The sequence below is a fragment of the Vulpes lagopus genome, chromosome 7, assembly GCF_018345385.1.
Source record: "Vulpes lagopus strain Blue_001 chromosome 7, ASM1834538v1, whole genome shotgun sequence".
Classification (NCBI taxonomy): domain Eukaryota; kingdom Metazoa; phylum Chordata; class Mammalia; order Carnivora; family Canidae; genus Vulpes; species Vulpes lagopus.
The window spans coordinates 1,707,669-1,733,905 of NC_054830.1; the positions used below are offsets into that span (position 1 = coordinate 1,707,669).

At 59.7% G+C, this 26,237-nt stretch overlaps 2 protein-coding genes and 1 long non-coding RNA gene across 9 annotated transcripts in view; all 3 read left to right on the forward strand.

The window, feature by feature from the left end:
• The first annotated feature begins 324 nt into the window (after positions 1-324).
• On the forward strand, positions 325-19,937 carry THOP1 (thimet oligopeptidase 1). 2 transcript variants are annotated; one of them, XM_041761702.1, is made up of 13 exons: positions 325-465; positions 2,626-2,838; positions 5,297-5,445; positions 6,750-6,857; positions 9,827-9,929; positions 12,861-13,021; positions 13,741-13,876; positions 14,323-14,689; positions 15,004-15,205; positions 17,379-17,565; positions 17,720-17,848; positions 18,790-18,926; positions 19,433-19,937. In XM_041761702.1, exons 1-13 carry the CDS (start codon positions 450-452, stop codon positions 19,589-19,591), a joined length of 2,067 nt encoding a protein of 688 aa, XP_041617636.1. In that variant the 5' UTR covers positions 325-449; the 3' UTR covers positions 19,592-19,937. The 2 variants fall into 2 exon arrangements, with proteins under 2 accessions (XP_041617636.1, XP_041617637.1); XM_041761703.1 differs by having other exon boundaries at positions 19,436-19,935.
• Positions 19,938-20,092: 155 nt separating this feature from the next.
• LOC121494790 (zinc finger protein 555-like) overlaps positions 20,093-26,237 on the forward strand; it is a 45,476-nt gene continuing 39,331 nt past the window's right edge. For 5 of the 6 annotated variants that reach the window (XM_041761719.1, XM_041761720.1, XM_041761718.1 and 2 more), the window contains exon 1: positions 20,093-20,523. In XM_041761719.1, the coding sequence (XP_041617653.1) occupies positions 20,437-20,523 (87 nt within the window). In that variant the 5' untranslated portion in view covers positions 20,093-20,436. Of the gene's footprint in view, positions 20,524-20,556; positions 20,599-26,237 lie in introns of those variants that run through there. The other variant, XM_041761715.1, reaches the window with a different exon arrangement.
• On the forward strand, positions 20,646-25,039 carry LOC121494793. The gene is made up of 2 exons (XR_005988870.1): positions 20,646-21,637; positions 22,955-25,039. It is a non-coding gene; the product is annotated as an uncharacterized LOC121494793 (long non-coding RNA).

A 26,237-nucleotide genomic window follows, 5' to 3' on the forward strand; every position in this document is an offset into this window, starting at 1 on the left:
GGTACACAGTCAATTAGGTAGAAAAGGAGGCAGGCACAAATTAGTACGGGAGCTCGGGCAGAGAAGCGCCGGAGGAAAGAACCCGAGGCTCGGGGCGCCAGCTGTGTGTGGTTTCCACGGAAACGTCCCGGGGGGGGGGGGGCTCCTTCCCGAAGGTCCCGCCCTCTCTCCGCGAGAGCCAATCACGGGCAGGGAGGGTTCCGGCGCGTGCGCAGAGTGCGCCAGCCCGCCAAAGCTCCGCCTCCGGGGTGTGGGCGGAGCCGGGGCGCGCGTGCGCCTGGGCCTTCGGCACACGTGCCCTCCCAGCATTCCGCGGGCGCGCGGGCGGCGGGCGCCTCGGTCCCGGCTGCGGCGGACCCGGAGCGCACGGAGGCGGCCGGCTGCGGCGGCTCAGGCGGCGCGACGCGGAGCGGGAGGACGGAGGGGCGGCCGGCGCGCAGCTGCCCACCATGAAGCCCCCAGCAGGTACCGCTGCGCCGCGGCCCGGCCCCGCTCGCCGCACGCGGGCGCCCCTGCCTGCCTCGCGCCCGCCGGGGTCGCCGCTTGGGCCTAGGAGCCGAGCCCAGTGACCCTCGGGGGCCTGGACCCGGGTCGGGGCGGGGGATGGATCGGCCCCCCGGGACCCGCCTCGTCGGCGGCCGAATGAATGGAAACCAGCTTTACCGGCGCTTCACTCATTCAGTCAGCTCCGCGCGGCTTGGGCTGAGCGCGGGGCGGGCCCCGGGGGCGACCGAGAGCCCTCGGCGGAGTTCCAGGGCGGGAGACAGGCGTTCGCTCAACAGAGAAGCAGGCCAGCCGCTCTACAGAGTGGTCGGTGGTGGGGCTGACGGCGCTGCCCGGGGGGGGGGCGGGAAGAGTGTGCGCGCGCAATCCCGGAGGGCTCCTTGGAGGAGGTGGCCTTTCCCCCCCCGGAACGGGGCGGCAAGCAGCTGTGCTGCCAAGACGTGCAGGAGGACCGTCGTGGGTGGCGGGAACGGCGAGGGCAACGGCGGCCAGGCCCGTGCACGCGGAGCGCGGTTGAGTAGCAACAAGTCATCTCCGCCCGAACGGGGCTGGGAGTTGCTTTTATTTTTAAGGGCAGAAGGGTGTGTCCCGAAAGCGTTTTCCTTATGGAAGTGATGGGATGTGCGTCGCCTATTTAGAAAATTGCCCAGGCTGCTGTGTGGTTGCCTCCTGAGTTGTTTGTTTTTTTTCTCTTGCTGGTTTCTCTTCCCGCCCCACTCCCCAACCGGCTGCGATAATTGCGTTACTGATGATCGTGATTTGGGTTATTCGAGGTCTCAGGAAGGCAGAAATGTTGTCTGCCTTGTTTGCAGCAGGATCGTCGTTAGCCCGGAGACCCAGCACGTAGGTGGCAAGCTGAAATACTACAGAAGGAATGCGTCTGCTCCGGTTTTTTTTTTTTTTCTCAGGTCCTGCATCCTCCAGGAGATTTTGCTGACGATTGTAGCTGTTGACACGTATCTCCTACCTTGTCCCAGCTTCTGGAGCGCTCGTTTACCACCCAGCGTGGCACAGACCCGCGTCTTTTCTCTGTGGTTCTGAAGTCCACGGTGCCCTGCAAGCAGAAAGCGTTTCCTTAAGCTCGCAGCAGTCACTTGGCCAGAACATCCCACCTGGCCCGGCTCCAGAACCTTTCTTTTTCCCCACTTAACTGTTTGTCAGTGATCCTCAGCCAGGGTGATGGCACCACGCCAGGGGACACTGGGCAGTGTCTGGGACACCTGTGGTTGTCACAACTGGGCACCAGGGGTGTACAAAAACAGGTCACTGTTTGCTAATCCCTGGTATAGAGTCCAGTAAGGGTTGAACTGTAAACCTGAGTGCGGGGCGGAGCCTCAGAAAGGGGCAGGAAGGTTGGACAATCAGATATTTACAAAGCAGGGGAGGGGGGAACAGGTGATACGTTGGTTCAAGGTTGGAGCTGAAGTCAGACTGCATGGGTTCGAATCCCACCTCTGCCACTTGCTGGCGTGGGATCATGTCAAATGTGCACGATCATGACAAATCGTGCGCATCTCAGGACCTCCATCTGTATGATGGGGGCCACATAGGACCGTGAGGGAACGAAAGTAAAACATCTTCACCCTGAACACCGCACAGCAGTTTAAGTGACAGCTGTTATCATAGACCACAGTCTCTTATGCAAAACCTCTTGGGGGTAGGGATGGTTTAGGAATAAAGGATTTTCTCTATTTTAGGAAAGTAATACAAACGTCGCATTATGTCAAGGGACATCGGGGGGTAGCACCCTGTCATCAAACAAGTTAATTCAGTGTGATGGAGGTGTATACCAAATATCCACCCCAGCACTGCCAGCGTTGGGGCTTGGGTCCCTTAGGGGGGGTGTCCTGGGCCCTGCCACCACCCACTCGATGCAATAGCATCGCTCTCCAGTTGCGACGAGCACAAGCATGTCAGAGATCGCCCAGTGTCTCCCCGGGGGTGCAGCATCTTCTGCTGCTTTAGAGGATTGATCGACTTGTGCTCCCCCACAAAGCCTTTGGGCCTTGCCAACCTTCATGGGGAAACAGTGCTGTCCATTCCCTTCATCCCCTAGTTAGTCTAACCCTTCTGTCCTGGAAGCAGACCCATTCAGTGTGGGGCTGTGTCTTCTCTGTTCAGCCTGTGTAGGAGATGCCCTGGACACAGCGGCCCCGTGCTCCGTGGTGAACTACCTGAGATGGGACCTGAGCGCCCAGCAAATAGAGGAGCTCACTGTGGAGCTCATCGAGCAGACTAAGCGTGTGTATGACCAGGTGGGCTCCCAGAAGTTTGAAGACGTGTCCTATGAGAGTACCCTCAAGGCGCTGGCCGATGTGGAGGTGTCCTACACAGGTAAATCCAGGTCAGGATCCAGGCGGGGAGGCAGATGCAACCCAGGCCTTGGAGCTCCTGGACCCTGGCCGTGGGTGAGGCCATCTACCCTCTGGGGTGGTGGTGACGGATAAAGGGGCTGATGGCGGGTAGAGGCACCTGCTCAGCAAGAGCACTGGTGCCACTGGTTCCCATGTGTACCGTACTGCACTACTTGGCGTACTTGGTCCTCATGGGCTACGGCATCCGAGCAGGACAGCAGCACTCCTCTCTAGGAGCCAGCTCAGGTGCCAGCCTTGAAACTGGAGCCGCCGCTTCCCGCTCCTTCCTCTGTCCCAGGAGATAGGTGTTTTCTCTCTGAGCCACTGAACTTGGCCCCCTTCGCTCCCCCGACCCCACCCCGCCCCGGCACCTTAGGTAACCTGATGCCATCAGGTGTCCTCATCACCACCACCCACCTGGGTCCTTCTCCTTAGGATCTGTTTGCTCCCTTTGAGGGGCGAGGTGCTCAGATAGATCCAGAGCTGCTACCTCAAGGCCCATCTGTAGAGGTTGCCAGCGTGGGGGCAAAAGACTGAGACGAGTCTCGCAGCAGAAAGCTCCGAACTGAGGAAACCCTTGCCCCTGGATCTCCAGCAAAAGTCCTTTTCTGGGAACCTTGGAGAATCTCACCTGGGGGGTTCTCCTGGAGCATCCCTGGATGCGGTGGGTTTCTGGGCGCCCCATTCAACCCCCACCCCCCAGTCTCTTTCCAGATAGACTCTTGGCAATTGCATGAGGCTGATTCCTGCCTGTTGGGCGCAGCCCTGCCAGATACCAGCTTCACTCCTACAGCCTTTTTTTCTGTCTCTCCTCAATAGCCCAAGAAATTTTATTTTTAAAGATTTTATTTATTTGAGAGAAAGCATACGCATGTCCGTGCATGCATGACGAGAAAGAAGTAGACTCCCCGCTGAGCAGGGAGCTCGATGTGGGGCTCCATCCCAGGAGCCAGGGGTCATGACCTGAGCCGAAAGCAGATGCTTAACCGACTGAGGCCCCCAGGCCCCCCAACCCACCCCAGCAATATTAGAGGAAACTAAAATTGAATTGTGGCATTCCCCTCACCAGCCCCTCAGTGTTGTCCCACTGCCACCCGGACGAAGGCCAGAGTCCACGATGTTGGTTTTTGTGCAGTTTGCCCCTCTCTGCCCCTCCTCTGAGTCTGTGTGTGCCGGCCTAGTGGCCGCTTGCACTTGCGCACTCTCCCGTCTTGGGGCTTCACACGCCCTGCCTACTGGATTTTGGGCTTTTCTGTGATCACAGATTTACTCCCTTCGGGAGCCCCTTCCCACGGCCCCTCTGCTCACACCAGCTGCTTGCATTGATCCCACACTCCGCACCATTTTGTTGTCACACTTGGTGCAGTCACAGGCGCTTGTGAGCCTGTAAATCGCAGACGGACAGATGCTGTTTCTGTCTTTTTCGCTGTTCTCTCTCGGGCAGCCCACGGCAGGTCTGCCCTGGGGCCACGCAAGCGACCAAGCAGCGATTGGAATGTAGGTCTTCCCAAGACAGAGTATATGCGTTTTAAAACTTAAATGCTCTGTAGAGGTCTGATTTACGTAGCATAGAATTTGTTCACTTACGGCATACCTTCCAGTGGTTTTTATATTAAGAGGTGTCCAACCATCATCATGGTCTAATCCAGAACATTCCATCACCCCGAAGAGAAATCATCCCGCATTGCAGTCACCCCTAATCCTCTCTGGCCCCCATGAGCCCCCTTCCCATCTGTGGATGAGCCTGCCCTGGACGTGTCACACATGTGGACTCACATCCCGTGGGGCCTCCAGTGTCTGGTTCCTTCCTTGAGTGTCGGCTCGGAGTCCGTCCCCCAGGTAGCACGTGTGGGCACCTCCCTCCTGTTCACGGCCAAGTGATGTGTCCATGGGTGGTAGGTGCGTCGTGTTTGTCCGTCCAACTGTCAGTGGACATTTGGGTCATGTCCACTGTTGGGTTATTCCTGGTCCAGCTGCTGTGAACATGTGTGATTCCCTGTTCTCACTTCACGAGGGTGGGCACCTACTGGTGGGTTGCCGGTCAGGCGGTGACTGTTAAAGCTTACGCTCTCACAGCCTTCCATGCTTCCTCTGTCTAACCAAATGCGGGTGGGCTCTGTAAATTAGAGATCAGTTTAAGATGCTGCCATCAGCAGCTGTGGTTCTTTCTGGATTTGAGTTATTTTAGTCTTTCTAGGTCTTGTCATGTTTCTCTGTCACAGTCCTTGCCTTGGAGTGTTGGCAGTTGAGTCTGTTTCCATCCTACGTGGATGACCATGCCCCTCCCTCCGGCTCCCGGCCCAGGGCCCAGTGTGGAAAGCGTTCACGGAACAGATGAGATGTAGACGAGCTGTGTGCCTGGTGGGGGTGAGGCCGGTACTTGCCAGTTTATACCCGGGGCCTAGGTTCACACCTGTCCTATTCTCTCCCCGTTTCAGTGCAGAGGAATATCCTGGACTTCCCCCAGCACGTTTCTCCATCCAAGGACATTCGGACGGCCAGCACAGAGGCGGACAAAAAGCTGTCTGAGTTTGACGTGGAGATGAGCATGAGGCAGGATGTGTACCAGAGGATTGTCTGGCTGCAGGTGAGGATGCAGCGAGGTGCCCACGTCCACTTGGCCTGGGGGCACGGCTGATGGGGCACAGCACCAGGCATGCTGGTGGTAGACTCTGGGAGGGACAGACTCAGGGGCATCCAGATGGGCACTGCTGGGTCAGAACCTCCTTAGACTTGATGGTTGTGTTCTCGGACCCTAGGAGGTAGAGAGCTGAGGGGCCCTGTGGGTGGTTGGTGGGGATTGCTGTGTGACAGTGCAAGTGCACTTAAACCCTGAACCGTGCGTTTAAGAACAGCTGAGGTGGTAAGTTTTGTGTTCTGTTTTAGCACAGTGAAGGAACGTGAAAGAAGGACAGACAAATGCAGAGAAACACAAACATAGAGTCTAAAAGCCCTAGACTCTTTAAGCCATTCCTGCGTCCAGCACATGGTTTCCCTTTCCCGACCTTGCTGGGGGGTCCGCAGGGAGGGCTAGTGTCCTGCCTCTCGGGCCTTGGCTGCTGGTGTCGGAGGGAGCTGTGGAGGCAGACAGTGATGCTCGTCCGCGCTGTCCCATAGCGCCTGTTGCCGCACCGCCTTGGTCAGGAGCACACACGGGCGTGCGCTGGGGCCAGTGCAGGTAGGCGGCCTGCGGGAGCACGAGCAGTGTTTTGTGTTTAATTGTAGCTTCGAGGGATCCCTGGGTGGCGCAGCGGATTGGCGCCTGCCTTTGGCCCAGGGCGCGATCCTGGAGACCCGGGATCGAATCCCACGTCCGGCTCCCAGTGCATGGAGCCTGCTTCTCCCTCTGCCTATGTCTCTGCCTCTCTCTCTCTCACTGTGTGCTTATCATAAATAAATAAAAAAAATTAAAAAAAAATAATTGTAGCTTCGAGATCTCTGTAGATGTACTTGCCATTCTAAGAAATGATTCAGACAGTGTGGCCTGTGGTTAGCCCAGTTTCCCCCAGCACGATGTTTGGTGAAACCAGTCACTGTCCCAACAGGGATAATGACCTTGAGGCCACCCACCATTCTCATTCCCATTCAGCCATTCCCCTGTGTGAGGCCCTGCAGGCTGGTTTTAGTTTGGGCTGTTCCCAGGAAGCGGGTGCCATGGGCGGGTTTGGGGCACATGTCAACGTTGGTGTCTCTGGGACGGCTGCCTGGGAGCCTGCTCACTGAGTTAGGTGTGGTCGGATAGGGCGTCTGCTGCGCCCCCCACCATGGCTACAGCGTCCCTGTTCCATGCAGTGATGTTTGTGCGGGTGCCCCGGCCTCCCGCTGCCTCACTGGCACCTGGCGGTGCCCCTGTGTTTCGTCATCGACAGCGCTGGGATTGTCTTATCCTAGGAGAAAGTTCAGAAGGACTCGTTGAGGCCGGAGGCTCTGCGGTACCTGGAGCGACTGGTCAAGCTGGGCAGAAGGAACGGCCTACACCTACCTGAGGACACTCAACAGGTGAGTGCCGGCGGGGGTCAGAGGGGCTCCCCTGTCTGCGCCATCTGAGGCCCCAGCCTCTAGCTGGGTGCCCACCTCTCTGCTGCCTCCATTCTGGAATGGGAGATCTGTCTGGAACAGCTCTCCCTCCACCCACATCTACCCTCCCTGATGCAGCAGCATGGCCTTCCTGAGAGCCTGGCGCTCCCTCAGCCACAGAGCGAGTGCACAGTTGGGGGGAACACCTTGGTCGGTCCTCGCCGGGACTTTGATGCCATGGCACTAAGGAAATCTGTCTCACTGTGGGCCTCCTGTTCTGACATCAACACCACAGCTTCCTTCTGATACCAGAGGTGTGTGTTTTTCTTCTCTGTGACACCAGCCGGGTGTCCTACAGTCAGACGCAATTCTGACACCGTCTGACACATGTCGGGTCCTCCAGCTTCAGGGCTTGGCCCCTCGAGACTGCCCCACCTTGAGACACAGTCAACGACCACATCCAGGTTGTCATCTCTACTTCTGAGTGACCAGCTCTGTGGTTCCAAGGTTCCCACCCTTTCCTCAGGTTCACGTCGTTTGCTAGAGCAGCTCACGGGACTCAGGGAAAGTTTGCTTACTATGACTGAGTTCTCGTAAGGGGCATAACCTGGAACAGCCACGTGGAGGAGAGACGCAGGGAGAGGTGTGGGGGAGAGGCACGGGGCTCGGCCCTCCCAGTGTGTGCGGCACCCCGGAAGCTCCCTGAAGCTGTCCTTCAGCAGTCCTGCGGAGGCCCCATTGTGTAGACATGACTGGTTAAACCATTGGTGATTGATTCAGCCTGCCACCTCCAGCTCCTCTCCTCTCCCCTCCCGGGGTAGGCAGGAGGGGCCGTGCTGCTCCGTGGGTGGTCCCCGGCCCCCATCCTCAGCAGCTTCCCAGAAGTCATCTCAGGAACATGCTCTCATGTGTAGTGGATAGGGGCTGGTGATGAGTAACACGACGGGCCCCACACACTTGTCTCTTGGGCTGTTGCAGTGTCTTCTTGTCGCTGAAGAAATTCCAAAGGTTTTAGGAGCCATGTGCCAGGAACAGGGACGAAGAGCAAATACACGTTGATTAACGTACGTCCCAGCCTCACAGATGGCGTCTCCTTCAGTCTGGCCTGTATCAGAGGCGATCAGGGCCGTGCCTGCCCCTGTCCTGTGGCTAATCACTGAGGATCTTTGTTCGCCCCATTCCCTCCCCATTTTCTCTGAGTGCCAGGCAGCCACAGAAAGGGGATGGCTGAGCTGTGGGCTCTGGACTGGCTGGTTTGCACACAAGAGCTGCCCTTATGGGTGAGCTGTTTACCGTCGCTGGGAATTGGCCACCCCTAGGAGAGGCCAGCCCTCCAGGGTCCGCGAGACCGCCCAGCTGGGAAAGCACCAGGGCACAGGAAACGAAAGACACGGTTAATGCGACGTTGGGTCCACACCCAGAGCTCAGCGACTGTCTCTCTCGTCACTTGGAACTGACGCTGTCCTGCTTAGGCCAGCGCCTCTGCCTCACGGCTGGAGAAACCAGGGCTCCGAGAGATGAGGCATATTTGCCGTTAAAACCAAAGCCAGTGAGGGGCGCTTGGCTGACTTGATCTCGAGGTCTTGAGTTTGATCCTCATGTTGGGTGAGGAGATTACATAAAAATAAGAATCTCTCTCTTTCTTTTTTTCCTTTAAGATTTTATTTACTTGGGCAACCTGGGTGACTCAGCGGTTTAGCGCTGTCTTCAGCCCAGGGCCTGATCCTGGGGTCCCGAGATCGCGTCCCGTGTTGGGCTCTCCGCAGGGAGCCTGCTTCTCCCTCTGCCTGTGTCTCTGCCTTTCTCTCTCTCATGAATTAAAAAAAAAAAAATTTTTACTTGTTTAACACAGAGCACAATTATGGGGAGTGGGAGAGGGAGAGGCAGGCTCCCCCCCGAGCAGGGAGCCTGATGTGGGACTCAGTCCCAGGACCCTGAGATCACGATCTGAGCAGAAACTGAGAGTGAGTCACTCAACCAACTGAGCCACCGGACGCCCTTGTAAAAACAAGAATCTTGAAAACAAAACCCAGAAAACAAACCAGTGTAAGTGGGACCTGAGTCAGATTCACTCCCAGGACTGTGGGGCCCAGACCCACTGTGGCACCTCAGCTTCGCTGAGTGCTCGGCCAGAGCAACGGAAGGCTGTTTGCATTTTTTTAGAGCAGGCTCCATGCCCCCCATGGGGCTTGAGCCCCCGACCCGAGGCCCAGAGTCCCGTGCTCCCCTGAGCAAGCCGGCCGGGTGTCCCCATGGGCCTTAGAGCCCCACCATGTTGTTGAAGGTCCGGCATGTGGCGCTGGGGGCTGTACCTACTGTTACTTGGGAGCCGCCTCGGCAGGGGAGCTTGGGGTACAGCAGGAAGTCTCACAGAGGCGTCCAGCTGGGGCTCTGCACTGGGCCCCGCTCCCTGGGGTGTGCTGCTGTCCGCCGAGAGGACGCCTGGCCAGGTGGTGGCCTGCGAGGCCATGGCCTGGGGCCGCTTCTGAGCCAGGGGCTCACCTGCCCGGCCCAGGCCCTCCGGCCGCTGCTGGCCAGCAGCTGGTGTCCCTCTGAGGGCTGGGCTGGCTCCAGGCCCCTGGGAGAGGGGGTGGGGGCTGATGGGGCCGCGCCTCACCCCCACCCGAAGTTTCCGAAGAGGCTTTGTGCTGCTGCTCTGTCAAAATGTCCAAAAGCCGAGGCTGTGGACCCAGAAGGTGACAGGGTCCAGAGCGCTCTTGGCCGGGGACCCATAACAGATGGGGACATGAGCCCGAGGTCCCCAGGGTCACCAAGGCTGCTCCGCGGAACCCGGTGTCTGTGTTCTGTTGGCGCCGTGCAGACCAGTGCCAGGACTTGATGTCTGTCTTTTCCGACCCCCCTTCCCGCCTGGTCTGTGCCTCCTCCCCGCAGGCAGGGAGCCCCCGGCCCTGGTGGCCACACTCCGCTCACAGCTGTGCTCCTCCCTCCAGAAAATCAAGAGCATTAAGAAGAAGCTGAGTCTTCTGTGCATCGACTTCAACAAGAACTTGAACGAGGACACGACCTTCCTGCCACTCACGCGAGAGGAGCTGGGTACTGATGGGGGGCGTGTGGTGGGGGGCGCGGGATGGGGGGGCTGGCGCGCCGTCCCAGGACCCTGCCAGGCCGTGGCCACCTCCCGCCAGCTTCCAAAGTGCAGGGACATCTGTGTCCCACTGCCCTGGGGCGAGGGGGTGTCTCCACTTGGAACACTTAGCGCTCAGGAATTCACATTTCCAGATCCTCGAGTGATGCCGGGAACACCGGGTTAGTGGCTGAGTTGGCCAGGATTTCCCTTTGGGCCCCAGGCCCCCGCCAGCTGCTCTTGTTTGAATCTTTTTTTTTTTTTTTTTTAAGATTTTCTGTATTTATTCATGAGAGAGAGAGAAGCAGGTTCCACGCAGGGAGCCCGATGTGGGACTCGATCCCGGGGCTCCAGGATCACACCCTGGGCTGAAGGCCGCACCAAACCGCTGAGCCACCCGGGCTGCCCTCTTGTTTGAATCTTGTGAGAGGAGATAGACTGAATCCTGGCTGGTTCTTCTTCCCAGACTGGCTGTAGGGGATTTTGAAGGGCTGGGGCCGAGGTGTCTTTTTTAGTTTTTACTGTTTGTGCTGCTGCTCTTGCCCCAGAGGTTTCATTTTCAGTAAACTTGGCGGCTGTGGGAAAGTTGTGAGAGCCGTACGGCGGGCAGCCCCGTGCGCTCGGCTCTCCTGGCCCCGCGTTGACATTGACTTCCTGCCCTTTCTGTGGTCTCTGCCACACGTACGTCCTTCCCGCTGTTGGAGAGGTGTCGTAGGCCTTGGGAGCCTTGCCCAGGAGTGTGGCCGTCCCGTGTCCTTTCCACACACCCCTCCCACCGGGAGACAGCACGGAACAGCCGTGACGTTGAGAATGCAGCCCGCGTGCCCTGCTCTGCCGACCCGCTGACCCTCTGTGTGTTCCTCCGCCGTCAGGGTCTGGTCAGGGAGCACGCTGCATTTTCCTATCTCTTTTGGCTCCTTTCCTGTTTTTTTTTTTTTTTTTCTTAAAGATTTATTCAGGAGAGACAGAGAGGCAGAGACACAGGTAGAGGGAGAAGCAGGCTCCACGCGGGGAGCCCGATGCGGGACTCGATCCCAGGACCCGGGGGTCACACCCTGAACCAAGGGCAGGCGCTCAACCACTGAGCCCCAGGCGTCCCATTGGCTCCTTCCTGTTGAACTGCCCCTCAGCCTCTCACAAAAGCATTTTCATCTCTCCCGCCACGGACGCTTTGGAAAGGCCCAGGCCGGCGGTCTCACTGCTGCCTGCGAGAGCCCTGCCCGTCCCGTGTGAGGCGCCCAAGGGCTATGGCAGTGACCCTGCGGTGGCGGCCTCACGGGAGGGCGTGTTGGGCCCTGCTGCCGGGGGTCCCCATCCTGCTGCCCGAGCCCCCAGAGGGCCGCTAGCTTGCAGAGGTGCCCATGGTCACGGCCTTCCTGAACAGGGCCTTGCGGGCTGTCCCCGTTCTGGTTCAGTCCTCTCCGTGCCTGGGCCTCAGGTGGCAGGTCCCCCACGTGGCCCCCTGTTTAAGGACAGGTGCCCGCTGTGTTTTCTGGCCACAGGACCCTGGGTCTCGAATCGGGGAGACAGATCTGCTCGCCAACCCCCTCGCAGGCTGGCTTCTCTGCCCATTTGTCCAGCCCAAGGGGCCTTGCCGCCTCAGCGTGGCCTCCTGTGTGGGCAGCAGGTCGCCCCAGCGCCGTGGAGTGAAGCAGAGCCCGCGGCCTCGGGGGGCAGGGGGGTCGGGGGCGGAGGGGTCAGGGGGGCCACGGCAAGGACGGACGGCGAGGACGGTGTGGCCAGCCTGCCTGCAGGTCCTGCTGAGCATGGGTGTGGCGCTTGTTTACCTTCTGCTCGCCGGAGGGTCAGGGCTGTTGACTCGCGAGGTGTCGGTCAGCGTGTCTGTCCCTGGCGCCCCCCCGTGGCCCTGCTTCGGTGCCCGTGCCTGCCTGGAGGGGTTGGCGCTCTCCCGGCAGCGGCTTCTCTGGAGGGGCTCAGGGGCTGCCGCTCGCCTTGCGCTGCCGGTGACGCTCTGACCCCCCTTCTGTGTGTTCGTGTGCTGGTCTCTTGAGTCAGGACCTCCCTCGCCCCACTTAGTGGTTGATCTGTGTGCAGAGGTCGGTGTGGACGGAGGCCCCGTTCCTCATGGGTGGCGGTCTACCGTGGTCACTGTTGTCATGCCCAGGTTGTCCTAATTCTACCTCAAGGCCCTCTACAGCGTGAAGTGTCCCTGTTCTTTGGGCACTTTCTCTGGGTCTGGGGTCCCGGGCTCATTTGTCCTCGCCCTGGCCTGGCCTGGCACTTGGAAACCAAGATGTGCGCGCTGCTGCTGCGGGCCTGTCGTTCCCAGGTCGTCGCCAGTTAGGAAGTGGGTGTCTGTCTGCACACGTGCACACGCACTTCTGTGCCAAAGCGGGGGCCTCGCAAACGGTGCCCTGCCTGGCCCTGCCCACCCTGCTGCGGCGCGTCCCTTCTCACCTGTCCCGAGGTGAGGGCCCCGGGCGAGTTGGCCTTGGAAGGAGCTGTGGGCCGAGTCAGAGCCGGGGTGTGAGGCGGTGGCCCTGGACGTGTTCGTTCTGAGGTGCAGCACCCAGGTCTTAGGAGGATGGTTCGCAGGTGGGGAGCCGGGTGAGAGGCTGTTGCAGAAGTGTGGGCCGCGGCGATGGTGAGGGCGGCCGGGCAGCATCTGTCCGCGGTGGAGAAGGGACGAGGAAGAGACCGCAGCCCCTGGACGCCCCCTGTGCCAAGGGTGGAGCCGAGTGGGGCTTTTCCTCCCTAGGAGCCCTGCTGGGAAGGGCAGCGGGGCTCCGTCTTCCCGGAGGGCTCAGGGCAGGGTGGGGACGCCGGGCCTGGTGCCCTGTTCCCTGCAGGCTCCCCGTCCTAGCCTCCCACGTGGAAGGGAAGCCTGCCTCCCGCCCCAGCTGCACGGGCCTGTGGCAGCCCTGGTTTTGTTCCTACAGGAGGGCTCCCGGAGGACTTTTTGAACTCGCTGGAGAAGGCTGGGGATGACAAGTTGAAAGTCACCCTCAAGTACCCACATTATTTTCCTCTCCTGAAGAAGTGCCACGTGCCCGAGACCAGGAGAAAGGTGGAGGAGGCCTTCAACTGCCGGTGCAAGCAGGTGGGAAGGCGATGCTGCAAGTGGTGGGGCCTGTCCTGGGTGCCCGGTGCCCGCTGGGCCAGGCTCAGCGGTGGGCAGGCGCCCAGGCGAGTCAGCCTGCCCCTCCCGGCCTTCCGCGCGGGGTCCAGCTCTGGCCCCCGGCCACAGCGCCAGTTCTGTGTTTGCGAGCGTCCACTGCTCTGTGCCTTAGCTTCAGTCATCCCCTCTCTCTCTCTCCAGTGGCGTTGCTGGGGCTTGAGCTGGGGTCTGCAGATGCGCCCTCCCCTTTTCTGTGTCTTGTGTGCTGGCCTGGGCCCTCTAACTGCGGCCCGGGGCGTGTCTTCAACGCACAGACATCCATTCCCGCGCAGACGCGTGTATTTGTGTCCACGCCGCGGTGTGGTCTCAGCCTCGCTTCTCCTGTTCAGTGCCTCCAGCAGATGGGGGTGAGCTCCCCGTGCACAGTGCCCCGAGGCTGTCCTGCAGAGTCCCGGCCCCACACCGCTCTCCACCCACAGCCTTCACACCCCTCACGATGACGCCTTTCTGGTCCAAACGGGACCTGGGGGTTTATAAAGCTGCATGTGTTGTGTCAGGACCACAGGGCAGCCATGGAAACCTAGGCCGTGGGAAGGAGGGAGGGAAACGAGGCACAGCTGGTGGTCCTGCGTTCCAGAGGACCCAGTGGGAGGTGGTGGGCCCAGCACCCACAGAGCTGCTCATTCATTGGTCGGTTCCAGGAGAATTGTGCGATCCTCAGAGAGCTGGTGACCCTCCGAGCCCAGAAGTCCAGCCTGCTGGGGTTTAGCACACACGCCGACTACGTCCTGGAGATGAACATGGCTAAGAGCAGCCAGGTGGTGGCCACTTTCCTAGGTAACCCCTTGCCTCCCCCAGCCTCCCCCAGCCTCCCGCCGTGGGTTCCAGGAGGGAGTCGGGTTGTTCGTGACCACAGTGTGACGAGGCCTCAGAGCCATTCTCTGTGCGTCCTGGAGTGAGACTCCCAACACCCCTGAGCCCCGGTCAGCTTCACAGGGCTCCAACCTGATGGCCAAGCGTAGGGCTCTGGGGTGAGCCTGCATGTGCTCCCTGCTCTGTCTCATGGCGTGAGCTCTGGGCAAGCGTCCACACCCTGGCCGTCCTTTCTGGCTTGTGGCACCGGGGGCCATCCGCCCCCACCACCTGGCTGCTGCAGGGGGAGGCGTGGCCTATCTAGCTTGTACCGGCAGCCCAGGCGTTCCAGGCGGGGTGCTGGGCCTGGGGGTGCCCTGGGGGCAGCCGCCACAGGGAGGTAGCCTTGCCTTCCCCTCTGCCCTCCGCAGATGAGCTGGCCCAGAAGCTGAAGCCCCTCGGGGAGCAGGAGCGTGCCGTGATCCTGGAGCTGAAGAAGGCCGAGTGCGAGAAGCGGGGCCTGGACTTCGACGGGCGCATCAACGCCTGGGACATGCGCTACTACATGAACCAGGTGGAGGAGACCCGCTACAGCGTGGACCAGAACCTGCTCAAGGAGTACTTCCCCATGCAGGTGGTCACCCAGGGCTTGCTCAGCATCTACCAGGAGCTGCTGGGGCTGACCTTCGACCTGGAGGAGGGCGCCACCGTGTGGCACGAGGACGTGAAGCTCTACTCCGTGAGGGACTCGGCGTCGGGGAGGGTCATCGGGAAGTTCTACCTGGACCTCTACCCGCGGTGCGTGTCGGCTGGGCCACCCTTCTCTGCCTCGTCGTTCTCGTCTGTGCCAGGGGTCGTGGGGCCGCCGCTGTGCATGGCCCGGCCGGGGGCTGGGAGTGTTTGGGGTGGGGGTGGGGGGCGGGCGGGACTCCTGCTCCCGGGCACCTGCTCCTGAGATGGACCCGCTCCTTCCGTCGGCGGCTGGCAGCCGGGTGGGTGAGGGGATGCGAGAGCCAGGGTGCTGGAACCAGGGGGTCTTGGGTCAGTAGCCCCGGGCCAGTCGGTGCGTAGAGCAGATCCCTGGCTGGGCCTGACCCTGCCCCTGTCCCCAGGGAAGGGAAGTACGGGCACGCGGCCTGCTTTGGCTTGCAGCCCGGCTGCCTGCGGCAGGACGGGAGCCGCCAGATTGCCATCGCGGCCATGGTGGCCAACTTCACCAAGCCTACCCCGGACGCCCCCTCCCTGCTGCAGCACGACGAGGTGGAGACCTACTTCCACGAGTTTGGGCACGTGATGCACCAGCTGTGCTCTCAGGTGGGGGCAGGGGCCGCGGGGACGGGGGCGGTGCTGGTGCTTGGTGGGTCTGCACAGTGAACACTCCCCGGGTCACCACGGCCCCGGCGATGCCCCCTTGGCCAGTTGCCGTCACTGAGCCCGGCAGACGGCCGGCTTCCTGGCTAGAAGTGTGTCCCTGCGGTGCTGGGGCTGGGCACGCGTGGTCAGTGTGTTGGCGGTGCTGGTTCCCTCTGAGGCCGCCCCCTCGGCGCGCAGCCAGAGTCCTCTCGTGTCCTCGCGTGGTCGTCCCTCTGCACGTTTGTGTTCTCATCTCCTCTTAGAAGGACGTTGGTCGTTAGCTTAGGGCCCTCTCGGTGATTTCATTTTAAGTTGAATAGTTCAGTGACCATTAGTTTACCAAGGTATGTGGCCATCACTGCTGTCCAGATGTTCCAGAACATTCTATCACCCAGAAAGAACCTTCATGTTTCTTAGTTGTCGTCCCCCACGCTCAGCTCCCGGCCCCCCCGAGCCCCCTCCCCGTCTGTGGACAAGCCCGTCCTGCACGTGTCACACACGTGGACTCACACCCTGTGGGACCTGCTGTGTCTGGTGCCCTCCCTGAGTGTCGTGGGCTGGGAGTCCGTCCCCGGGGTGGCGTGTGGGTGCCTCGGCCCTCTTTATAGCCAAGGGACGTGCCCGTGCATGGGGGGCACCAAGAAGTGTGTTTTGAGCAGAAGGTTCTGACTTTAGTGTTCTGTGTACTGCCTTTTGTCTTTCACAGTTTGTGCTTTGTGTCTTGCTGAAGAGCTTTTCTCCTAATTTTCCTTTTCTAGAAGTGTTACTCTCAGCTCTTCGTGTTGGTCTGTCCAGTGTGTGTGAGGTGTCTGTGGGGTGAGGGTCAGCCCTCAGCCGCCACGGCTCCTCGGGGCAGGGCAGAGTCTCCGGCACTGGGGCCCCGTGTGCCCTGGCCACCTCGTCCTGTTCACGCAGCTCCCCTCGCCGCCTCCCGCCTCTGCGCTGTATGCTTGCAGGGTATGTCCCATATCCGGAACATTCTTTTGCCCGTGACTCTCACGGCTCTGTCATTTCCTTCAGGTCTTGCCAGATAAACGTTCTCACTATCTGAGGCAGTTCTGTCCTGTAAAGCCACAAGCCCTGGGTCCGCAGATACCGAAGCCGGGCTCCTGTGGGAACACAGGGTGAGGTCCCTGCGAGCCTCTGGTCGTGACGAGCAGTATACACAGCCTCGTGTTGTGCGTTTCTGTTGAAAGACACTTTTTTTTTGAATGATTTTTTATTATTTATTTATTCATAGAGACACAGAGAGAGGCAGAGACACAGGCAGAGGGAGAAGCAGGCTCCATGCAGGGAGCCTGATGTGGGACTCCATCCAGGGTCCCCAGGATCAAACCCCGGGCTGCAGGCGGCGCTAAACTGCTGAGCCACCCGGGCTGCCCGAAAGACATGTCTTTTAAAGAGGCCAATTGCCTATAAAAACACAAAAATGTAAAACAACAACAACAACAACAAAAAAAAAAACCAAAAAACCACCAAAAACCGGACTCTTAATAGATCCCGAGAAGGACCCTGGTTTACAGCCAGCTAAAGCCCAGCGGCAGAGCGCCCAGTGACCACGAAGTGCCTCAGGCCTTGGCTTGGGGTCATAAAGTTTACCAAGTAGACGGAGTCACAGATAGGGTCCGTGAGTAGTGAGGCCCAGCCTGTGTCCTCTCCCAGGTCCCTGCCTCGCCCAGGGCCTTGAGCTCATTTGGCTGAGTGGCTGTCAGAGCCGGGTCCTAGCACACCTCGGACGGGGGCTGTTTTTTTCAGGAAAATTTCTGACACAAGAGTGAGAAAATACAGGGTGCTTCCGACAGGACCGCCCAGATCCCGTGGTTTCCAGGCCAGCCCCTTGCAGAGTGTAGGGATTTTTGAGAGCTTTGGGTTTGCGGGTGGAGGGGAACATAGGTGGCCAGCTGGCGCCGGCCTCCTCCCACCTCCCTGTGTCCTGGGCGTGGATATCGGCAGCCCCCCAGGAGCCTCAGCTGCCCCCCGTCCCCAGGCTTTGGGGTGTCACGCGGCCTGCTGTCCTCTCCCCGGTGCGTGCTGCTCAGGAGAGCACTGCGCACCGCGTGCCTGGGCGAGACCAGCGGGTCGGAGCTGGCCAGGCTGGGCCCAGACCTTCCTACAGCTCCACCCGTCCCCACAGGCGGAGTTTGCCATGTTTAGCGGGACGCACGTGGAGCGGGACTTCGTGGAAGCACCTTCCCAGATGCTGGAGAACTGGGTGTGGGAGAAGGAGCCGCTGCTCAGGATGTCCCAGCACTACAGGACGGGCAGCGCCATCCCCCAGGAGCTGCTCGAGAAGCTCATCAAGTCCCGGCAGGCCAACACAGGTGCCCGCTGGGAGCCGCCCTCCTGCCCGGGGGCCTCCGGGGGGGTGGGTGCATCCCTGCCGCACGCAGTAGGCCAGGCACACGCCTTCATGGCTTTGTTTACCGCTGGTGCAGGAATGCAGAGCCAGCTTTCCGGTCTCCTTCTACCCGCCAGGTCTCTTCAACCTGCGCCAGATCGTACTGGCCAAGGTGGATCAGGCCCTGCACACGCAGACGGCTGCCGACCCGGCCGAGGAGTATGCCCGCCTCTGCCAGGAGATCCTTGGGGTCCCAGCCACGCCAGGTAGCTGCTCGCGAGGTGGGCCCACCTGGGGGTCAGGGGCTCAGCCCTTCCCTGAGTCAGAAGGATCTAGTGAAGGCAGTCAGGCCAGTTTGCAGGGGAGGCCCAGGAGGGAGCAGACGGCCTCTGGCCCCCTGGCTGCTTTGTGCTTCTGGGCCTGCCGGCTCCAGCTGTGTGGCTGGCGGGTGTGGGCAGCTCCATGCTTTCCTGTGTCACTCATATGGCACCGGCTCTATGTGTTTCCCCCCCATCCCTCCCCGCCCAGCCTGCTTTGAACAAGCCTGGAAGGTGCAGCAGAGACCAGGGATTTCATACCCTGGAGTAAGAAATAAGGTGGATTTTGTTTGTTTAAAGATTTTATTTCTTTCTTTTTTTAAAAAAATTTATTCCTGAGAGAGAGAGAGCCACAGGCAGAGAGAGAAGCAGGCTCCATGTGGGGGCCCGATGCGGAACTCGATCCCAGGACCCCGGGGTCACGCCCTGGGCTGAAGGCAGATGCTCAACCGCTGAGCCACCCAGGCATCCCTCTGGATAAAGTTTTAGTGTCTATTTTTGTGCGTTATCACAAGTGCTCGGATTAACACATGTGAAAATACTTAGGATTTTAGTGTAGGTAGTGTGGCATCGGCTTCTTCCACAGACACTTTAAAAATTCCTTTAAAAAGCTTTTTAACCAGTGCGTGCCCTCTGCTGTAGGGGTGTGCCTTGTTATATCCTCTTGCATGAACTCTTAAGCGTCAGCAGATACTGAGCAGAGCTGTATTTCCCTTGGTCAAGTTGTTCCGCTCTTGCTTTCTGGAAGTGTCAGGCCAGTTCCTCTCCTGGGAGTGTGGGTCATCTCCGATGGGCTGATTTGAGGCCCCCTTCTCCTGGCAAGGGGCACCAAGGGGGCGGGGAGGGGGTGGACTCAGGCCACAGCAAGAGCCGTACCACATCTGTCCCAGGGACCAACATGCCTGCGACCTTTGGCCACCTGGCTGGTGGCTACGACGCCCAGTACTACGGCTACCTGTGGAGTGAGGTGTACTCCATGGACATGTTCCACACACGCTTCAAGCAGGAGGGCATCCTGAACGGCAAGGTGGGGGGAGGCCAGCCACTTGGCGGGGGGCGGCACCTGCCTGTGGGGGAGTAGGGGACCTTTCCTCTCTCTGGTCCCTGCAGCCCAGGACCCGGGAGGGCAGCTGAGGCACCGGCTAGTCCTTGCCAGGTGCTGGAGGTGGGCCCTCCCTCAGACCTGAGAGTTTGCCACCCTGGACCCTCCTGGGGCCGGGTGCTCAGCCAGCTTTCCAGACCTGTGTCCTATCACAGCGGGAACTCGACCACCCGTGTCGTGGGCTCAGCCTGGGCTTAGCCTCTGTGAGGTGAAGGGCCATGAGTTTCTGATGGGTGGTGTCCCTGCACACATGTGCTCGTGTGCAGTAACGTGCACACGCTTGTGGAGACACCTGTGTGCGTGAAGAGCACGCACGTTCTCTCTGATGCCCACGCAGACATGCACGAGCCCACTTGTGGCTGAGAGAGGGGATGCGGGAGGACCGGTCCAGGGGGAGCCTGAAGACCTCACCCCCCCCACCCTGTTCCCAGCAGGTCGGCATGGACTACAGACGCTGTATCCTGAGACCCGGCGGCTCCCAGGATGCCAGCGTCATGCTGAAGCTCTTCCTGGGCCGAGACCCCAAGCAGGATGCCTTCCTCCTGAGCAAGGGGCTGCAGGTGGACAGCAGCGAGCCACCGGCCTGCTGACGCACCAGGGCTCTTGCTGGCCCCGGGCCACGGGCTCAGCCCCACCCCAGCTCCTGCTGCCCTGTTGCCTTAGCTCCCAGTCGGGAAACGGGGTGGCCTGCCGCTCAGGGTGGGTGGGTGGGGGCAGGGTGAGGAGACGGGCTGTTCGTCCTCCCTGTCCGTTCCTCGTGTCTGGTCTCTACAGGCCCCCGTCGGTGGCCAGCCTGGGCTGATGGGGCCTTGTCCTCGAGATGCCTGGAGAACTCTGTGTTCAGTCACGCCCGCCAATTTGTTGCACTAATCCATCCCCTTCCTGGGAAGTTTTCTGAGTGAAAAGATGGTGGTTCTTTGAAATGCAGCCATTAAAAAAAAAAAAAAAGGAAAGAGAGAGACTGTTGGCCTGGTCTGACTCCTGTCCCTTCAGACTGTGGGTTGTCACACATGGATGACGTGCTGGTGAGCTCGTTAGGCCCTAGACTTGCTTGGCGATCTGCCCTCAGGTGGGGACGCACTGCTCCGTGTGCTGGAGCGTTCTGGATTATGACAGGTTTGGGTCTCCGGGAGCCGGCCGAGCTGCCAGACTGTGCAGGGATGGGGTGCCGTCCCGCCCCCCAGGAGGTGTCTGTTTCCTGCACCTCCCTCCTCCCTGTGCAGCCCTGGCTGATGTCGGACCAGGCTCAGCTCTTCCAGGAAGCTGAGAGGCCAAGACCGCCCTCCTGCACCCCCGCCCGCTGGGCACAGCTCCTGTCCCGGCCCCTTGGCCCAACTTAGGGGTTTGTGATTTGACGGCTTCTGATTAATGGGCGCAGCTGCTGGAAACCAGGCTGTGACCTTTCTGGTCCCTGTGACCTTGAGGCCTAAGGCACATGTGGCCCTCTCCGCTCAGCTCCCTCTGGCTGGTAGCAACACAGCCGTCTGGGCCTTGGAGACAGGCGGCCGCCCTGCATCTTCTGGTAATTCTTCAAAAGGCCTTAGGTGGTACTGTCTGGGCACAGTGGAAATTCGAAAGAGGTTCTTGAGCAGGACGGGTAGGTGTCCCCCCCCCCCCTTTGTTTAGCCTGGGCCATCCCTTGTGTTCTCTTCCCTGGTCACTTGCCCTGTAATTGTCCTCACCAGCCCTCCCCACATCCCACAAAGGGGAGCAGCCCGCGGAGTGAGGCACCAGGCAGCTCCCCGAGGCAGATGGCTGCACCTGTTGGGCTGGCATGTCGTGGGGGGAGGTCTGCCCTGCCCCCCGCCCGTTCTCAGCAGCTCTGGGCTGGTTGGCAGTGGCTGCCCTTAGGCAGACCTGGCTCGGGTCCCTGCTCCCACCTCTGTGCCTGAGGGGGTAGGAGACGAGGGCCCAGAGCTGGTGTGCCCCTGGCGTGAGGCCACCGCTAAGAAGGGGGAGGTTGAGCCCACTCCAGCTGTTGGCTTACACCTACACCACCTGGGGCCCGAGGAGGAGCAAAGAGCCGCCAGGGACCACATCTGGGCTTCTGTTGGGGCCTCTGTCTAGCAGTAGCGGTGTTGGGGGGCTGGGGCTTCCCCTCTTTCCCTATGCAGAGCCCCCAGGTGGCCACCACCTGGTCCTTGTGCAAAATCCAGGTGTGGTGCTGGCATCCCCAGCTGGGGGCTGGGGACTGGGGATGGGGGGAAGCCACAGGCCTCCTGTGACTGAGCGGGCAGGCGGGGTCGGGGGCATGAGCACAGCCACACAAGCCTGCTCAGCGCCCCCGCAGCCTCCCTGCTGAGCCGCAGGCTGCACACCTGCTCTCAGGCTCGGTTCAGGGTGCCGGGGAGAGCTGTTGGATCCTCCGGCCTGGTGGCCTTGAGCAGCCACCTTCTCCCCGAAGGAGCTGGCGGGCCGTCGTAGGCTCCCTCCAACCTCGAGGCTGCCGCAGGCGGGCCACCCCGGGACCAGGGCCAGTGTCCGCTCCTTCCCAGGCGCCCTCATCCAGCAGTGCCTGCTGGTGCCAGCGGCCTGGCAGGAGATGGCCCGGGGCGGCCTTACTGATGAGCGTGGCTTTCTCGTTCTGGAAACCCGCACCTGGTTCCCGGGTTCAAGTCTCAGGCTTGGATCTTCGGGTGAGTGGAGCCCAGGGTAGTCTTCTGGCACAGGTTAGGCCAGGTGGGTGCCCCCATGACCCAGGAAACAGCACAGGCCGGTGTGGTACTGATGCTCACACCCCCCAAACCTCCCGTGGGCTCTCCAGCCAGCCCTGCAGTGCAGATGGGGGTACTGCTCAGTCCCCCACAGGCCCCGGGTTAGGGCAGGCACGGCAGGCCGTCTCAAGCCGGGGTGTGGTTCACAGTGACAAACGCCCACACTGGGCTGGCGCTGTCAGGCCTGTGACTTCTGTCACTGGGAATAGATGTTCCCTCCCACCCCTGTCCCCCATCCCGCCCCAGACCTGAGACATACTCTGCGGGACGCGGGATGTGCGGATGGCGAGGCCGGGGGGCGGGGGCACCAGAGCCATGAGGGAGGCTGCTCCGCCACGCTCTCTGCGTGCTGGCCCCGAGCTTTGCATGGACAAGCCTGTGAGTCCCCTGTTCTGTTCAGCCAGTTGGAGCAGCCCTTTGTCACCTGCAGGACACAGTAGTCTGTCCTTGACCTTGTACCTGTCCAGCCCCCTGAGATCTGTGGCATATTGAAGCTGGGCTCGCCAGAGCAGACTGCCCTCTCCCCTTCCAAGGACTGTCGGGGGGTCTCCTCCAACTCGGGGTGTTGAGGTAATAGGGCCTGGGCAATGCCAGGGTCCTGGGGAGGGTTGTGTTGATTCTGGCCTGGGAGGGACTTAGCGATCCTCACCACCCCTGACCCCTGAGCCAGGGAGACGGGGCCAGCCCCAGACCGTGGCCAGTCGGGGTCCAGGCCCCTGCAGGCTTGTCCACGCGTCTCGGGACCACAGCCACATCTACAGGGGAGTGTGTGTGTGTATGTTTAACAGCTTTGTGGAGGTAAAATTCTGCTCAAAATCACATATTGGAAGTATATAAATTGATGTATTTTGATGCTCACGTGTCCTCATGAAAGCATCACCGCCATCAGGACGACATCCTCATGCCTCCCAGAGTTTCCTCGTGGTTCTACAGCCCTGCCCACCCCTCCCGGACCCCTCCCCACCTGTTCATCTGCTTCTATCAGTGCAGATTCGATCCATTTTCTTAAGGTTTGTAGGAACTAAGCCACACGGGATGTCCCCTTTGTGGTTTTCTCTGGCTTCTTATGCTGAGGGTCATTATCTAGAGAGGCGTCCACGAGGGCCCTTTATCCTTGGTGCGTACTATTCCATTATTTGTTACTCACCTGGTTCGCTTTGGGGCCGCTTCCAATTTGGGGCTATTATTATGAATAAAAGCACTGTGGACATTTGTGCACCTGCCTTTGTGTTGACACAGGCTTTCAACACTCGGGTAAATGCCTAGAAGTGGATCTCAGCTATTCCGATAGGTGGTACAAAGCGGCCTCTCGTGGTGGGTTTACTTTGCTTCTCCCTCACGACCAACGATGTTGAGCTGCTCTTGACCAGATGCTTACTTGACATCACGTATCTTGGGTGAAGCGTCCGAACCTCTTACCCGTCTCTACACTGGCAGTGAGTACTCGGAACCGGAAAGGTTTCCGTGTTTAAAAGCTTATTAACTACTTGTAATAGCATCAAACATGTGGGAATGAGTTGGACAGAAGACATACGGATGCTCTACCCTGAGAACGCGGACTCAGTGAAGGAGGCGAGAGGAGGGATGTAAAAAAATAATAAGATAAATTTTTAAAAAAAGAGAGAGGGAGGAGGGATGTAGCTTGTTCGCGGAACAGAGAGGCCTTCAGAATCCAGCATCTGTTTCTCAACATAGGTCTCATGTCAGCACAGAGCAGCCCCACAGGGCTAATGCCTGCTGGATGCTACAGCGCGTGACCAAACCAGAAGGGTTCCCTTATAGTGCACACTTGCCAATGACACCTGCACCTCCAACCCAAGGTGCTGGAGAAGACCCCGTCTACACAGGGCCCACGTGGGTGGATCCCCCACGTATGACCCCACCGTAAGCAAATCCAGAGTATGACTCGGAGAAGAACAGACCCTGCGTGTTCTGGAGCAGATCACGGTAGTAGTCTTGATTCATTATCTGTAGAATAAAGACCAAGGATCCAGCGGGCTGGGCTTACAGATGGGATCGGCTCCCTCGAAGGCTGGAGAAGCACCACCCCATACTTCCATCTCAGTGAAGGGCCCATCTCGACGAGCTGGTGGGAGTGACAATAGGAATGGCAAGAGAGGACACGGGAGGGGAAGGCCATGGGCCTCTGTCCTTGGTCTAGCCCAGGGGCCGGGGTGTGATGTTTCGGCTCCTCCTGTGTATGAAGCTGATTGAGGATTGATGGAGACCCAGGAAATCCATTATTTACATCGCAAGTATCCCAGGAACTGTTGAGATGTTAAGATTTCAGTGCTTGTTGTGTTAAAGTGAAAGAAGTCAGTGGTTCAAGGGAACGGGTAGAAGAAGTGGCGACTGTGCTAATGAGGAAAACCTCCCCTCGTCCAACCACATGCGATCCTACCGCCTGTATCCACGCCAGCAAGGCCACGGCAGGGTCCGTGGACAAGAACCTTCTGAGCTTGAGTCCACTGGGGCTTGAGGGATGTAAACAAGTGAGTGCCCCCCCCCCCCACTGCCCTTCCTGCAGGGGTGTCTGGAACGCTGGCTTCGGGCCTTTGGTGAAACACCTTTAGCCTGTTGTTCTACGTAACTGTTGGTGCGTCACATCGACACCAGTAGATACAATCCTACAGTTCCTTTGGATCAGGAATGTAGAAGCTGCGTGGCTGGGGCTTCTGGCTTGAGGTGTCATGAGGTGAACATCCTCTGACCACCAGCCTGGGGCTGAAGGGTCTGCCCGCGTGCCAGCCTCCTGCCTGCCTGGCCGCCGGGGCCTTCGCAGGCTGTGCGAGTACCTGTGCGACGAGGCGGCTGGCTTCTCCCCGCGCGCCTGACCCCACAGAGCAAAGCAGAGCCTCGGGGTCTTGTGACCTGGCCTCGGAAGTCACAGTCCATCCTTTTCCTAACGCTCTGCTGGTTACACGGGTTGGCCTGTACGGGGTGTGTGGGCGCAGGTGCAGGTGCAGGAGGCGGAGGTGCCGGGGGTCTGTCTCCCCCACGTCCATGCTCAGACCATGTCCTCTTCGTTTTTTTTAAGAGGAAAACATACAAGACTTAACAGTTTGCATCCATCATTTGGTTCCTAGGCTAGGGAGGTGGTAGGAAACAGGGACAGAAGATGAGAACAGTGAGCCATGGGTGCAGGATGAGGGACCAGGAGCCCCAATCCACAAGTAGCCTCGAGGGGTGGGAGTAGCTAAGACGTCAGGCCCATCCTGGAAACTGCAGCCTGACCTGAGTGGTTTCCCTTAACATGCAGGCAGCCACTTTTTAATTGCATCAATATGTTTCTTTTTTTTCTCAACAAGACTTTGTGCAAAAGTGTGATGTATTGGTTAAATGTTATTCTTTTATCTGAGATGCTTATTGCTCTCAGATGTTTCTGGTCGGGCCTCAGCTCGATATAACCGGGGGTAGCGGGGGGTAGAGACGCAGCCTCGCAGCCCGTGCTGGGGGCCGGATGGAGATGATCTCGGGGCCACCATGACCATGTTCTTGGGGCTGCAGCAGATGGGGGGCCCAGACGCCGCGGAACCCAGCTTGCTGGACATCCGGCACTTGGCTTCACCCGAGGTGTTGGGAAAGTCACCGTGAAGCTGCCCCGGGGCTGGGGAGCCTGAGTGTCCCAGGAGAGTGGACGGCAGTGACTGAGCCCTTGCTGCCCGCGAGGAGGACGTACCGAGGCTCAGGGAGGGGTGTCTGTGTCAGTGAAGGGGGTGGGTTGTTCCCAGCCAGACCCCAGGGGGCTGGGGATCAGGGAGCAGGTGGGGATCAGGTAGCTGGGGGCCCCTGTCAGCACCCACTGCCGCCCTCTCTTTCCCTGGCGTGGTGACCTTGAAGGTGTCAAGGCCACAGTGATGCTTTGGGCCCAAACAGTGGAAACAGCCATGGTGGAAACCTCTGAATGCGGTTTGCCAGCCGGTGAGGAGTAAGGAGCAGGGAAAACGGAAGATGATGGAGGTGAGTGGGACGTAGCAGAGGGTCTGGTGGTTGGCCTTGACCATGAGGGTGCCTCGGTGCTTCACGCAGGTCCCAGGACCGTAGCCGTGAGGACAGAGCTGTCCCCAGTGGTCCTTACGAGCTGGGAAGCTCACCCCCTTCTGGACACAGCAGTCCTGGTTACTCTTGGGGCCACAGGGGGCGGGGCGCCTCCCACATTTCTCTGGGTCTGATGCAAGAGGCAGAAACTGTCACCGCAGTACAGCATTTCGTCCTGACTGCCAGGATAAAAATAGACGTCATCTCCCCAGTGAGGCTGTATGAAGTCTATGTTACACACACACACTTGGCTTTAGGAACGAAATACTTTTTTTCACTATCTGTGTGGACGGTAGCCACTTTTTTCATTGTCTCTCATGCTGAAATCACTTTGAAATTATGATAGATTCGGGGATCCCTGGGTGGCTCAGCGGTTTGGCACCTGCCTTCAGCCCAGGGTGTGATTCTGGGGTCCCGGGATCGAGTTCCACATCGGGCTCCCTGCATAGAGCTTGCTTCTCCCTCTGCCTCTCTGTCTCTCATG

Bases quoted from the DNA above. Each gene is read 5' to 3' on its own strand.
- THOP1 (XM_041761702.1), top strand. The intron at 2,839-5,296 runs GTAAATCCAGGT...TCCCCGTTTCAG, and splicing joins TGTGGAGGTGTCCTACACAG to TGCAGAGGAATATCCTGGAC. The intron at 18,927-19,432 runs GTGGGGGGAGGC...CCCTGTTCCCAG, and splicing joins AGGGCATCCTGAACGGCAAG to CAGGTCGGCATGGACTACAG.